This window comes from Octopus bimaculoides, chromosome 28, assembly GCF_046866305.1.
Source record: "Octopus bimaculoides isolate indiv1 chromosome 28, ASM4686630v1, whole genome shotgun sequence".
In the NCBI taxonomy this organism is placed as follows: Eukaryota; Metazoa; Mollusca; class Cephalopoda; order Octopoda; family Octopodidae; genus Octopus; species Octopus bimaculoides.
Genome location: NC_142955.1, coordinates 13,147,907 through 13,163,048, shown reverse-complemented (window position 1 = coordinate 13,163,048; position 15,142 = coordinate 13,147,907). Strand labels below are relative to the sequence as shown.

The following is a 15,142-nucleotide window of genomic DNA, read 5'->3' as shown; positions in this document are numbered from 1 at the left end:
TGCACAGCCGTTCTTTAGTTTAAGCAGGCGTGTGTGTGTGTGCGTGCGTGTACCTACACACATATATACATATGTGGAGATTTCAGCCTTGAGTTTGATGATAAGCTCCTTGAGGCATTACTTGAAGAAAATCCTGCATTATCAGTTGAAGAAATGGCAAAAAAGCTTAGTTCATACAATACAACTGTACATTATCATCTTCAACAACTTGGAAAGGTTCTTAAACTTGGAAAATGAGTGCCTCATGAATTGTCCGAAAGCAACTGCAAATCCCGAGTTGACATCTGCTCTTCTCTCCATTCTCACAAACTCATTTCACCCTTTTTGAATAGATTTATGACTGATGACGAAAAATGGATCTTCTATCAAAATGTTAAACGTCGTAAACAGTGGCTTGGTAAAAGGGAAAAAGCTCAACCACAACCAAGAAGGGAACTTCATGGGAAAAAGGTTCTCTTTATCTGGTGGGATTGCAAAGGAGTAATTCACTTTGAATTGTTACCACCTAACGCAACAATCAATGTTCAAGTCTACTGTCAGCAATTAGAGCATTTGAACCAAGTTTTGAAGAAAAAAAAAACACCCGCTTTAGTGAATCGAAAAGAAGTGATGTTTCATGAGGACAATGCGCGACCCCACACTGCAAAGATCACATAACAGAAGATCGAAGAGCTTGGTTGAGAAAAAAAATCCTCATCCACCTTATTCTCCCGACCGTGCTCCTTCAGAATCATTTGAGGAACATAACTTTCGCAAACCAGGAGGAGGTCGAAACTGACATGTCAGAGTTCTTCGCTTTGAAGCCAAAAGAGTTTTACATTGATGGGATTAAAAAGCTTGTAAATAGATGGAAGGAAGTCATAGATAATCAGGGAAAGTATATCGATGATTAAATTTCAATCCAATATAACATTTGATCACTTGTTATTTTATTCAAAATTCGGACAGAAGTTATGGGATAAGCTAAGATGTATATATATATATATATATATATATATATATATATATCTATATATATATATATATATATATATATATGCAGGGCAGGGAATCGTCAATTAGTAATAAAATTAATAATTAACAATTTTGCCGGGTAGCTCAGTATGAAAAAAACCTTTTTCGGTAAAAAACATTTATAATCATAAATATATAGGGATTGACAGTAACCTGCTTCTCCAACATACTGAGAATTCAGAAATAGCAGTCAAAGAACTACTGATTTCAAAACTACAAATTATTACTCCAGATTGATAGCGATATTTTTGATACACACAGAACAAAAAACAGTAGAGAAGAGTAAAAAAACACTTGCCTTTAGTTAATTTAGTACGATCGTTTCACAGTTAAGAGTAAGGAATACTCTATTCTGATCTTCAGCTAAATATTCTAATAAATTTGTTAATGTCTAAATAACTCACGTTAATTTTGACCATGTGAACATCAATACCACGTGAGGAAGACGTTAAGAAATTTATCGGCCAGTAAGTTCAAAATCCCTCGCCCTAATGAATTCAATTCAGTGTGCATCAGAATTAGTCCCGCATATGAAAGAGACTCGTACGAATTCCTGCGGTTTAACTATTCACCTTAGAGTTATTATTAAAATATAGATATGCAGGGCAGGGAATCGTCAATTAGTAATAAAATTAATAATTAACAATTTTGCCGGGTAGCTCAGTATGAAAAAAACCTTTTTCGGTAAAAAACATTTATAATCATAAATATATAGGGATTGACAGTAACCTGCTTCTCCAACATACTGAGAATTCAGAAATAGCAGTCAAAGAACTACTGATTTCAAAACTACAAATTATTACTCTAGATTGATAGCGATATTTTTGATACACACAGAACAAAAAACAGTAGAGAAGAGTAAAAAAACACTTGCCTTTAGTTAATTTAGTACGATCGTTTCACAGTTAAGAGTAAGGAATACTCTATTCTGATCTTCAGCTAAATATTCTAATAAATTTGTTAATGTCTAAATAACTCACGTTAATTTTGACCATGTGAACATCAATACCACGTGAGGAAGACGTTAAGAAATTTATCGGCCAGTAAGTTCAAAATCCCTCGCCCTAATGAATTCAATTCAGTGTGCATCAGAATTAGTCCCGCATATGAAAGAGACTCGTACGAATTCCTGCGGTTTAACTATTCACCTTAGAGTTATTATTAAAATATAGATATGCAGGGCAGGGAATCGTCAATTAGTAATAAAATTAATAATTAACAATTTTGCCGGGTAGCTCAGTATGAAATAAACCTTTTTCGGTAAAAAAATATCGCTATCAATCTAGAGTAATAATTTGTAGTTTTGAAATCAGTAGTTCTTTGACTGCTATTTCTGAATTTTCAGTATGTTGGAGAAGCAGGTTACTGTCAATCCCTATATATTTATGATTATATATATATATATATATATATATATATAGATAGATAGATAGATAGATAGATAGATAAATATAGATATGTATACACACATATATATATATATTTATGTATATATATATATATATATATATATATATATATATATATATATATATATATATATATATATATATATATATATATATATACAGATTTATGTATATATATATATATGTGTTTGTGTGTGTGTGTGTGTGATAGATATGTATACACATATATATAATATATATTTATGTATATATATATATATACATATATATACACATTTATTTATTGCATCAGCATGGCCGCAGCTCTGAGCTGAAACTTTGAAATGAAATATATATATATGTATCTATCTATCTATCTATCTATCTATCTATCTATCTATCTATATGTATATATATATATATATATATATATATATATATATACATATATACAGACACACGTACATATATGTATATATATATATGTGTGTGTTTGTGTGTGTGTGTGTGTGTGTGTGTGTGTGTGTGTGTGTGTGTGTGTGTGTGTGTGTACACAGCCACACACACTCATTATTTAATGTTCTGTAATTATTGGGATCAACAATAAGTATATTCCATTCAGTGAAACGTTAATATCATTTAACAAACACAATATTTAATTTTTAATTTCAAGCTATGATTAGTTTCATGCTGTAAAAAAACAAAAATCAATAAACTAGCAAGCTTGTACATCATGCGTTCTGTTTCCAGGCAACAGTTGAGGCTCAAATTTTCGAAATGGGTGGTCAGTTTTGGAAAATATCACGGAAAAGGACGACATGCAAATAAATGCATATAGTGGAATGAGAGAAAGAAAGAAAGAAAAAAAGAAACAAACCAAAGGATGAAGTTCTTTTGCCTTTCAAATAAGTATTAATGTGGATGGTGTTCGAGTGAGAGTACGGTTGGTGTAGATTGATACAACGAGGAGGAGATCAAAAGCTATGAGACTGAATGCTTAATCCGGAGAGGATGTTGTTCACCAGCTGAACGAAAGAAGTTTGTCCATATGTTTATCTATACTATATATAAAATAGAGATGTGTGTGTAATCGCTTTTCACGTGAAATCGACTTCACCAAATGCTTCCATACTTGTGATGCGTGAATAATTTGACCTCGGATAAATCTTAGGCTCTTCATTTGATTTTTTTAATTAAAAATAAATAATATTGCTTTATATTTAAGATTCACTTCTTTAAAAAGGCTCCTCAATGTCAACTTCCGGTATTGACGTAACAACGCCAAAAAAAGCTTCACTCTCTATTTTGTGTGTGAGTGTGTGTGTTCGTGTGTATGAGAGAGAGAGGGAGAGTAAATACTACATACACACCGCTCTCTCACTCTGTCTCACACACATACACACGCACTCACACACCCCTTGACTCACTTACACTCTGTCTCTTACAAACACACACATACATAAATGTATACAAACCTATTTACAAAGACACACGTGTGTATGCGCGCGCGTGCGTGTTTGTAAGACACAGAGTGTGAGTGAGTCAAGGGCTGTGTTGTCATATGCATACATCCAAAGATGTATGTATATTTATGCATGACAACAAACCTCTCTCTCTCACTCACACTCTGTCTCTTACAAACACACACATACATAAATGTATACAAACATATTTACAAAGACACACGTGTGTATGCGCGCGCGAGTGCGTGCGTGCGTGGGGTGTTCCACAATCGCCATTTATTTCAATTACTCTTGTGAGGATATTCACGTAAATCATTTTTTTCATTTAATCCCCATTTTAATTTTCGTAAAAGTTTCCAAGTACCAATGAGACTTTTTGGCACATCTTCAATTTTCCCCATTCATGAGAGGCGCCCAGCCATCATTCATCTGAGAGTCCATCTACAGAATGTCCTCAAATTTCTATACAGCATATTTTGCCTTTTTTTCTTCAAGTATATAAGCAACAATTTCATTCCCGAGCAATGCCGGGTGCCTCTGCTAGTATTTAATAAAAATGTCGGATCAAGAATTTAGTAGACCTGTGGAATTATCACATCTATAAAGAATATGAGATCTTTCGGCTACACAAAATGGATACAACTCTTGATGTTTCTCTTTTTTAGTTGTTTTCTTTTCTAATTCTTCATTTCATATTTTGTTCTTATTTTCCTTTCGTTCGTTCTCCTGTTTTCTCAAAGACCATCGTCCTTTCTTGTGTATATAGATAAGCAGAAATCTTGTATATTTGAGTTTAAAAGAAAGATTGGAAGTACATACATGATGTGTGTGTGTGTGTGTGTGTGTGTGTGTGTGTGTGTGTGTGTGTGTGTGTGTGTGTGTATCATGTTCAATGCGGTTTGAACTCTGTAAAGGCATTAAGACAGCTGTGAAAGAAACTGCGAAGCTGTGACTAGCAGGAGAGCAGACGATCTAATAACGCAGCAGACGATCTAATAACGTCCGCACAACGGAATTCATCCTGAAATTGATGAAGAGGGCTTTATGCTCATTTCAGACGGCCCTTTATAGCTGTTAGAGACTGTAGTCAAACCGTGGCTGGAGAGGGTTGCTTATGGAAGTGTATATGTGTGTTAGCAGGATTCAGATCCTAGCCATATCTTTGGTTAGTCTCGGAAGTGGAAAATTTCTACAACATCACCAACCCCAACTTCTGGCCTCTTAATTCCCTTGTTTCTAACCCCATGGATTATTATGTGTGTGGGACGCGGTTGAGAAAGGCACCAATGGTTCTGCCTGCAACACCATTGTCGAGATGGTGGCCAAGATCTAGATGTTCGCAGTGATGAACGCATGCACCAGGTTCTGGAACCGTCTTGAAACCGTAGTAGGAGTCGAGGGTGGCCAATTTAAGGAAACTGTCATCTCCCAGTCATAATTTAGTTGATAGATTTTGATTTTTTAAAGATACTTTTATTTTTTGGATGGGATTTTGTGTATTTGCCTTTTATGCAAGTTGTCAAATTCAGGCCGGACATTGTGAGATTTATCGAAACTTATCGGACATTGTGTGTGTGTGTGTCTGTGTGTGCGTGTGTGTACGAATGTATGTATATATGTATTTGATATAATATAGATTTATTTCTTTTCTGAATACGTTTGTTTTTTCGTTGCACAAGGAAACACAACCCTGGTGTGAAGTGAAATAATATAAGAGCAAGTCATTTGAGAAAGGACAAGATTAAAGAGAAGCCACGATTATGGATTTTGTAGACATGTTGCTCAGTTTTAAGCAACTTTTAACTCATCGCTTAAAAGCTAGTATATATTTTGTACGATTTTTGATAGTGTACTGTATTTAATAGTATGCCGGTACGCGAAGAAGTTTGAAAGCAATATAGATAACTGAAAATGTTAGAGAAAATATTCAGTTTAGTAAATTAATTTAGTTCAAGCTGACAGTATTACGTTAACGAGGTTCATGCCCACATCGACTGACAGTCACCAGATGAGGTTAGTTGGTTGAATTAAATCTTATATTGATTATCGTTAACATGACTGGCTTTCAGGTTCAGAAATTCATGTTTGAGCGATAGAAAATCGATAGATTCGATACTCAACAATCAGAAAGGTAAGTGCTGTCATAGGCTAAAAACATGGTTGCATTTAATGAAACATGAATAGATTGAAAAATAACATAAAAATGCAGCATTGAGTTTATGTGTCAGTAAAAGATTCTAGTTCGAATCCGGCTCGTTTCTGTATATATATCAACGTATCAGATACGGAACACATGATATTTCTTATACGATTTTGTCTCAAACAAGTCTTGAGGCCAGCGTAATACAAGGGACGACGAAGATCGAAAGGAAAAGGGCTCATATATTCAAAACAGATTGATTAGCAAAAAGCTTAATGAACTGAATATCATATAGAACAAAGGAAGAAAGGACGACTGTAGTGAGTTCGAGAGAGCAGCAGTTTGAGGAAAGAAGCTTTTAGAATAAAAGCACTTATGACTGACAAGAAGTTCAATAGGGAAACAATGCGTCTTTGAAAGAGAAATGGGTGACACGTTTGAAGGCTTTGACAGGAGTTACTAGACAAGACATTTCACCAGAGCAATAGCTATGGAAATACTGGAGGTAAAATAGTGTCAGCATACGATACGATTTGTAAGCATCTAGTTAGACAGGTGTACAGAATGAAGGGACGGAAATATTTTTCTTTAATAGGCAATTGTTTCTAAAGCACTTTATCCAACCGAATCCAGATATGCGATTAGGTTTCAACCTTGGTAGACACTCTAACTTCACTTTTCAGAAAAAAATGTTGTTTACCTTGATTTTATGTCCTGTTCTTTGGAGCAGAAGGCCAAAGTGTGAAGACTAGATCGTCCTAACTTTTTCCTTGTTTAAATATAATAAAATTATGAATATAGCTGATTTTGTACATAGATAGTTTAGCTGTAGTAATGTTTCGCATAGAAATGGGGATAGTTCCTGCCTATGATAGAAAGAATACGAAAGGAGGCCCAGTGTCCTTCAATTCTATTCGTACAGAATCACAAACGCAACAAAATCCTACAAAATCCTACGCATTTAACATGATACCCTTAAAAAACGTCTCATGTCGATTTGAAAAAGAGAAATCCCTGTTTCCTAGACATCCTCGAATGTTTTAGGGTTGGGCGTCCCTTTTTATACACCAACAGTAAGCAACCATCATGTTCACATCCCATCTCCCGTGATATCTCTCCTCTGTTACCCTCATACACTGGTGGGATCAATCTCCCTGTTCCTCACCAACATCTCCCACGTTCTGCGGAAACTGCTCCAGGTGACTAAACAAAAAATGTATGTTAATGAGCATTTTCCATCGAAGCAAATGAAATGACCAAAGTATTTGCCAACAATTTACCCGTACCTGCCTGCTTCGATGTTGCTAAGATGGTTTTAGGGGTAACACGTTACATATGTAAACAAACTGAAAAGTTTATCGCTTAAAAATCATAATGAACTGATCCTCCTATATTTTCTTTTACTCAAAAGGGAAGAACTTTTCAGCATCGTCTCCGATATATTCTGTCTACGATGTCGTGTCTAAACACCCTAGAGACTCTTCCTTAAAACAGATATACGTGAGTCTGTTATCATAAAAGAGACATTCCCAATGCTGAATAGAAATCAAGGTAAACTACATTTTTTTCTGAAAAGTGAAGTTAGAGTGTCTACCAAGGTTGAAACCTAATCGCACATCTGGATTCGGTTGGATAAAGTGCTTTAGAAACAATTGCCTATTAAAGAAAAATATTTCCGTCCCTTCATTCTGTACACCTGTCTAACTAGATGCTTACAAATCGTATCGTATGCTGACACCATTTTACCTCCAGTATTTCCATAGCTATTGCTCTGGTGAAATGTCTTGTCTAGTAACTCCTGTCAAAGCCTTCAAACGTGTCACCCATTTCTCTTTCAAAGACGCATTGTTTCCCTATTGAGCTTCTTGTCAGTCATAAGTGCTTTTATTCTAAAAGCTTCTTTCCTCAAACTGCTGCTCTCTCGAACTCACTACATTATTCCTTTCTTCCTTTTTTCTATGATATTCAGTTCATTAAGCTTTCTGCTAATCAATCTGTTTTGAATATATGAGCCCTTTTCCTTTCGATCTTCGTCGTCCCTTGTATTACGCTGGCCTCAAGACTTGTTTGAGACAAAATCGTATAAGAAATATCATGTGTTCCGTATCTGATACGTTGATATATATACAGAAACGAGCCGGATTCGAACTAGAATCTTTTACTGACGCATAAACTCAATGCTGCATTTTTATGTTATTTTTCAATCTATTCATGTTTCATTAAATGCAACCATGTTTTTAACATATGACAGCACTTAACTTTCTGATTGTTGAGTATCGAACCTATCGATTTTCTACCGCTCAAACATGAATTTCTGAACCTGAAAGCCAGTCATGTTAACGATAATCAATATAAGATTTAATTCAACCAACTAACCTCATCTGGTGACTGTCAGTCGATGTGGGCATGAACCTCGTTGACGTAATACTGTCAGTGATCAAATGTTATATTGTATTGAAATTTAATCATCGATATACTTTCCCTGATTATCTATGACTTCCTTCCATCTATTTACAAGCTTTTTAATCTCATCAATGTAAACCTCTTTTGGTTTTCAAAGCGAAGAACTCTGACATGTCAGTTTCGACCTCCTCCTGGTTTGCGAAAGTTATGTTCCTCAAATGATTCTGAAGGAGCACGGTCGGGAGAATAAGGTGGATGAGGAATTTTTTCTCAACCAAGCTCTTCGTTCTTCTGTTATGTGATCTTTGCAGTGTGGGGTCGCGCATTGTCCTCATGAAACATCGCTTCTTTTTGATTCACTAAAGCGGGTCTTTTTTTTTCTTCAAAGCTTGGTTCAAATGCTCTAATTGCTGACAGCAGACTTGAGCATTGATTGTTGCGTTAGGTGATAACAATTCAAAGTGAATTACTCCTTTGAAATCCCACCAGATAGAGAGAAGAACCTTTTTCCCATGAAGTTCCCTTCTCGGTTGTGGTTGAGCTTTTTCCCTTTTACCAAGCCACTGTTTACGACGTTTAACATTTTGACAGAAGATCCATTTTTCGTCACCAGTCACAAGTCTATTCAAAAAGGGTGAAATGAGTTCGCTTGAATGGAGAGAAGAGCAGATGTCAACTCGGGATTTGCAGTTGCTTTCGGACAATTCATGAGGCACTCATTTTCCAAGTTTAAGAACCTTTCCAAGTTGTTGAAGATGATAATGTACAGTTGTATTGTATGAACTAAGCTTTATTGCCATTTCTTCAACTGATAATGCAGGATTTTCTTCAAGTAATGCCTCAAGGAGCTTATCATCAGATTCAACTGGACGCCCGTTCGATCTTCATCTTCAAGGCTGAAATCTCCACATATGTATATATATGTGTGTAAGTACACGCACGCACACACACACACACACACACACACGCCTGCTTAAACTAAAGAACGGCTGTGCAATGATCGTAAATAAAAATCGGGAAGATTACGAACTATAAATGAAAAGACGCATGGAAGGGCCGATGTATACCCAGCGCGCAGATGATTTTTTCCGCAAATTATAGGGTGGCTTACGATGCGTTGCCAACTCATGGTCTTCAATGGAGCTGAATTATTATTATTATTAGTTTTTGTTAAGTATCACCATTATAAGTAATTATACTCTGGTGTAATTAAGAAATCAAGTCGTAAATAAACGAAACCCTCGAACCCATCACTATACCCCCCCCCCCACACACACATCTTCACTACATCAAGCGTTACCATCACAACAAACACACCAACACCACCGCCACGGCCTACATCAATATCGAACACATCCCATCGAACGTGCATTTGGGTATCCAACGTGTTCAGGGAAGCGTGACTGTTCATATTCGTGTTAGACAGTTTAGCTTAGTTCCGTGTAGGTGAAGGCATAATATCATTAATGATCAGCGTTGATCTCATTGTGTATGTTATTGACCATTGTATAGAGTCGTGATATCTGAAGATACTGGTGACAGTAGCGAGCAGTCCTACTATCAGGGAACAGTTCGGAAACCTGCGCTCTGGTTTCACTTCCAGAGACAGTGCAGACATTGTCATTCGAAGGAACTCTGGAGACAGTGCCGACCCCTGTGGTAATTCTGGAAGCAGTAGATAATATTCCTTCTACTATAAACACAAGGTCTGAAATTTTATAGGAAAGGGCCAGTCGATTATATGAACCCCACTGCTCACCTAATACTTGTTTTATTGAGCCTGAAAGGATAAAAGGATAAGTCGGCCTCTGTAACATTTGAAAGCAGTGAACAATATCGGCATTCGTAGGGGTTCTGACTTGACATCTAGAGACAGTGCTGACCTCTGTGGTAATTCTGAAAGCGGGATTTGTGGGCATCCTTCATATTTTGTGGCATTATATTCGTAAGTGGACGGTCATCCGAGGAGAGGACATTACTGGACGGTCGTAGTGGACAGACCTGACAACGTCTCTCGTTGCCCACGAATAACATAATCACTGCATCCACCCAAAACGAAGGTAAGATTATGTTTGTGCGTCAAAGATATTCCAGCCGTGACCATCCCGTTCTTTTTAATTCAGATATTCTCTATTAGCTGTTTCTTCTTTCATTTCCCCTCACAAATGTATCTCTTGCACTTTATCTCTTCCTTTCTCTCGTCCCTTCTCTGTATTTCTATCTATTTCTAGCAATGTCGTACGTATTCTCTTCTCTCTATTCCATGCCCTCCTCTCCTCTAGCTCCCCCTATGTTTCTCATCTCCTCTTATGTCTCTCACTTTCTTTTATCTGTTAATCTTTCTTTTTACATCTCCCCTTATCCCTTTCTCGCTCTCCCTATACCATCGTCGATTTCTCTCTATCTCTCTCCCTATTTCTATCTCTCTATCAATTTCTCTTCTGCTTCTTTCTCTTTATCTCTTCCACTTTTGAATTTGTATCTTCCTCTCCATCTCTCTCTAAATTTTCTTCCTCATCTTCTAACATACACACACACACATATACACATGCGCACACACATATTCATATCATCGTCCTCTACTGATTCTAGAGCCAAGATGTTCCAGTTTCCTTCTACCATTCCAACCGTGACCACAGTGCTGCTATTAACCCTTACTGCAATTCTGACCGTTGCCTCAAATCGGGAATTTTATACAGGTAGCTACAGATCTCTGCCTCCTGGTTATTCCTACCGTTACCGTCAGGAACCGTCAACAGAACAATTCTTCTCCACTCGATGTCTTCTGAAATGTGCCGAGATTTCTCTAAGCAGCCAATCGGAATTCTTCACTTACAACAATGTCAGCCATGTTTGTAAGAATTACTCACCGAAAGATAAAATGACAGTTGCCAGAACAAACGACCGCAACGAGATGTCCTTCTACAGAAGTAAGTGAATTATCATTATCATTATTATTATTATTATTATTATTATTATTATTATTATTATTATTATTATCATTATCATTATTATTATTATTATTATTATTATTATTATTATTATTATTATTATTATTATTATTATGTTGTTGTTGTTGTTGTTTTTTTTCTACCTTCTTCAAATGTTCTTCCATTTCTCGCCAAGTGTTTTCCGTACACCTGGGGCAGAGAATCTCATTGTATGCATTCCCAGTTTACATACGCAAATTCACAGGTAAAATATGTATGTAAAAAAAAAAAAAAAAAAATAATGAATGAATGTTGTTTTCACAGCGATAATGCTCTTCTCAGTACATGAGTCGTTCCAGTTAGCACGATTTTTTGCACTTCCTGTAGGGATGGTAAGCCTGGTATCATTTTCAAATAGGTTTCAGTACCTTTTTTTTATCATTCCTAGAGATCCTACAATCACTGGTATGGTAGTCACCTTGAGGTGCCACATTTTTTTCAATTTCTATTAGCAAGTCTTTATATTTACTGATCTTGTCAAATTCTTTCGCCGCTATATCATGATCAGAGGGAATACTCCTGTCAATTAATAAACACGTCTTCTTTGTCTGATCTTTTATAATAATATCCGGTTTATTAGCTTTTATAGTCTTGTCGGTATGATTACCCATCTGATAAGGGTACACCAGACACATGCATCACAACCATATGTGCGCAACATGGTGATCCCATATCAAGATAAACAGCACATGACCTCGCAGGTGGGACCCAGTTAGAATTTTCTTCAGGTCGAGTAGCCCATCTCACTCAAAAGGTCCCTGAATAGGTTTCTTTAAGGATGTTGAGCAAAACACCCATGTTTCCAAAGGTGAATTATTCAAACCCCAAAGAATTCCTCTCAACACATGGCTATGATTTTCTCCAACTACTTCTGCTCATGATCAGAGATGCACATATCGTCGGCCACCAAGGGACATGCTCAACTGGTTAAGGTCAAACAACTGACAAGCAAATCTGTGGTATTGAGCAGAATATTTGCTGTATCCCATCTTTTTATACCAAGACAAAACAATGTACATGATAACACTTCCAATCAATTAAGATCAGAAGCCATGAGAGCCACTGCCTGGTACTGCATCCGGGCTATTTATTATTATTATTATTATTATTATTATTATTATTATTATTATTATTATTATTATTATTATTACCATCATCGTCATCGCCATCGTCATCGCCATCGTCATCGCCATCGTCGTCGTCATCATCATCATCGTCATCGTCATCATCATCATCATCATCATCATCATCATCATCATCATCATCATCATCATTATCATTATTATTATTAATATTATTATCATTATCATATCTTTTCTTTTTTAAGGCGGTGAGCTGGCAGAATCATTAGCATTCTGAACGAAATGTTTCTAAGTTCAAATTGCGTCGAGGTCGAGTTTACTTTTCATCCTTTCCGGGTCGATTAAATAAGTACCAGTTGAACACTGGGATCGATGTAATCGACTCATCCCCTCCCCCAAAATTGCTGCCATTGTGACAAAATTTGAATCCATTCTTATTATTTCATTTTACCACAGATTTTGTTGGAATTCTTGGAGTCTTGCATGCGTAGCGGGCATGCTGCTTCCAGCCCATGGTACCATGTTATCCGTCCTTTTCAACTAATACTTTCCGGATTATTCTGACCGCGTCAAGGGAGCAAACCTTTTGTAACAGTTCTACTGGGCACTCTTTTCTACTTTCCTTTATATTCCTCTTGATGCCTTCTGATACTGTCCCTAAGGACCCCTCAGGGATTGGCACTATCTTCACCTGCTTCATTTTCCATTGCTAGAATATTTCGTACTTAAGAGTGTTGTATTTATCTATTTTTTTCGCCTTCTTTGTTGATTATTCGCGGATCAAAGGGGCGCGCAACATCAACTGTATGGCACATGTGGTGCATCTTGTCGGCAACTACTTGATCTGCTCTGTTATGCTCTAGCACCTGATTTGTTTGGTTTTGGAAACCTCAGAGGATTTTGCTTGACTGTGGTTCCACCATTCTCTCCGATTTGTTCTCATACTACGTCTTACCTCTCTCTAACCCCCAATTTCCGCACAGGTTCCAACATCGCACTTTCGCTACCTAACTGTGTCGCCAAAATTTGTAGTGGTTTTGGACATGTCTAGGCCATTCGTAAGTGATATGAACCATGGTTTCGTCCACTCTATTACAGATGCGGCACAGCGGTGCAACTTGCTCATTCCTAAGGTTGACCCTCGAATTCGTGGACAAGCCATGACTATGTGCTGCCAGTATAGTGCTGTCAGTCTCTATTTTCAGTGTCCCTTTCTTCAGTGTTCCTTTTTTCAGCCAATCCCACTTATTTTTTCCAACAACTTCTATTGTGGTTACATGGAAATTATTGTGGAGTCCCTTGTTTCCTTATGCTTTTCCATATCCTTTTTGTATTTCTTCCTTTATTTTGCCGTTTTTTCTAGTCTTTCAATACTCCCTCAGTCCTAACTGCCACTAGCAAGGTTTCCTTACTTTAGCATAGGTGTCTCATCAAGCTCCCGAGTTCGATACGTACGCAGTCTTCCACACTTATCAGTGCCCTTCCTCCATTTGCTCTCTTCGTGTAGAGACGATCAGTGTCTGCACGTGGATGATGGACTCCATGCATCATTAGAAGCTTTCTTGTCTTCCTGCCCAACTCCTATCTCTCCTCCTCTGTTCACTTCAATATTCTAGCACCATACCGAACTACTGCGGCTGCGCGTGAGTTCATGGCCGAAATAATGTTTCAGGTATTCAGCTTTGAAGCCACTACTACTACTACTACTACTACTACTATCATTATTATTTCAGACAGCCAATGGATTAAAACATATGCCATATCAATGGGAGCTGGTTCGAAAGTCTATAATTCATTCATGAATATAGGAAGTCCTTCAACCTGGAATGTGGACAAATGCATTGGTACCTTTTGTCCCAACTTCTTCCGACATCCCATTCTTGATTTCTGGAAATATCTTCCAATTGATGAGGTATGTATTCATACACATACACGCGCACACAAACACATATTGTTATTTTCATAATAACAACAATAATGATTAACAGATATTTAGATCAATTCAATTGCTTCTGACATTTTTGACCTGTAAAAATTATTTATGAGGAAGGCGAGATTTTCATGTTTTCATCCACAATACAGACGAATGCCATTCCTTGCAGGCAATCAGCTTAAAAAATTGTTAAGATATTAAGAAATTCATCTGAACATGAAACCAATGGTAGCTTAAATACACAAATTTTACCCACCAAAGCGGCGTTGAGCACTTGTTCTTATTGTTCGACTTTTACGTATACACATACACGCGCGCGCTCACGCACACACACACACACGCACACACACACACACATACACACACACATACTTTTAATCTCTTTCACGGGAAACGTTTTTGAGTACTCATATAAAAACTGATATTTCATTGCGTCGGGTGCCGCCTAATGATTCCAACCTGCAATAGCGGTTTTATGGAATTGTACCGAGGTGTTCCGATTCAAAGTAGGATAAACATAGTTATAGCAATAATAATCCATGGATGGAATTTATAAATATTTTAATCCATCGCTACGCGCGTCTCCGCGAGTAGCATATTTCATACGAGCTAAATCCATATTCCCGGGATCATTACAGTAAAATCCGTATTATCCATGGATATCAGGTGAATGTTAGTTCATGTCATATATATACGACACACACTTGCGCACACACACACACACACACA

The 15,142-nt window shown here is 37.0% G+C and overlaps 2 protein-coding genes across 4 annotated transcripts in view; one reads left to right on the top strand and one right to left on the bottom strand.

Moving 5' to 3' along the window:
- LOC106882933 (uncharacterized) overlaps nucleotides 1-15,142 on the bottom strand; it is a 40,647-nt gene that overhangs the window by 13,221 nt on the left and 12,284 nt on the right. The gene's annotated exons all lie outside the window — the stretch shown is intronic.
- The window catches only part of LOC149130593 (uncharacterized), a 10,299-nt gene continuing 4,654 nt past the window's right edge, over nucleotides 9,498-15,142 (top strand). For both annotated transcript variants that reach the window (XM_089343918.1, XM_089343916.1), the window contains exons 1-3: nucleotides 9,498-10,468; nucleotides 11,001-11,338; nucleotides 14,214-14,392. In XM_089343918.1, the coding sequence (XP_089200044.1) occupies nucleotides 11,008-11,338; nucleotides 14,214-14,392 (510 nt within the window). In that variant the 5' untranslated portion in view covers nucleotides 9,498-10,468; nucleotides 11,001-11,007. The remainder of the gene's footprint in view (nucleotides 10,469-11,000; nucleotides 11,339-14,213; nucleotides 14,393-15,142) is intronic.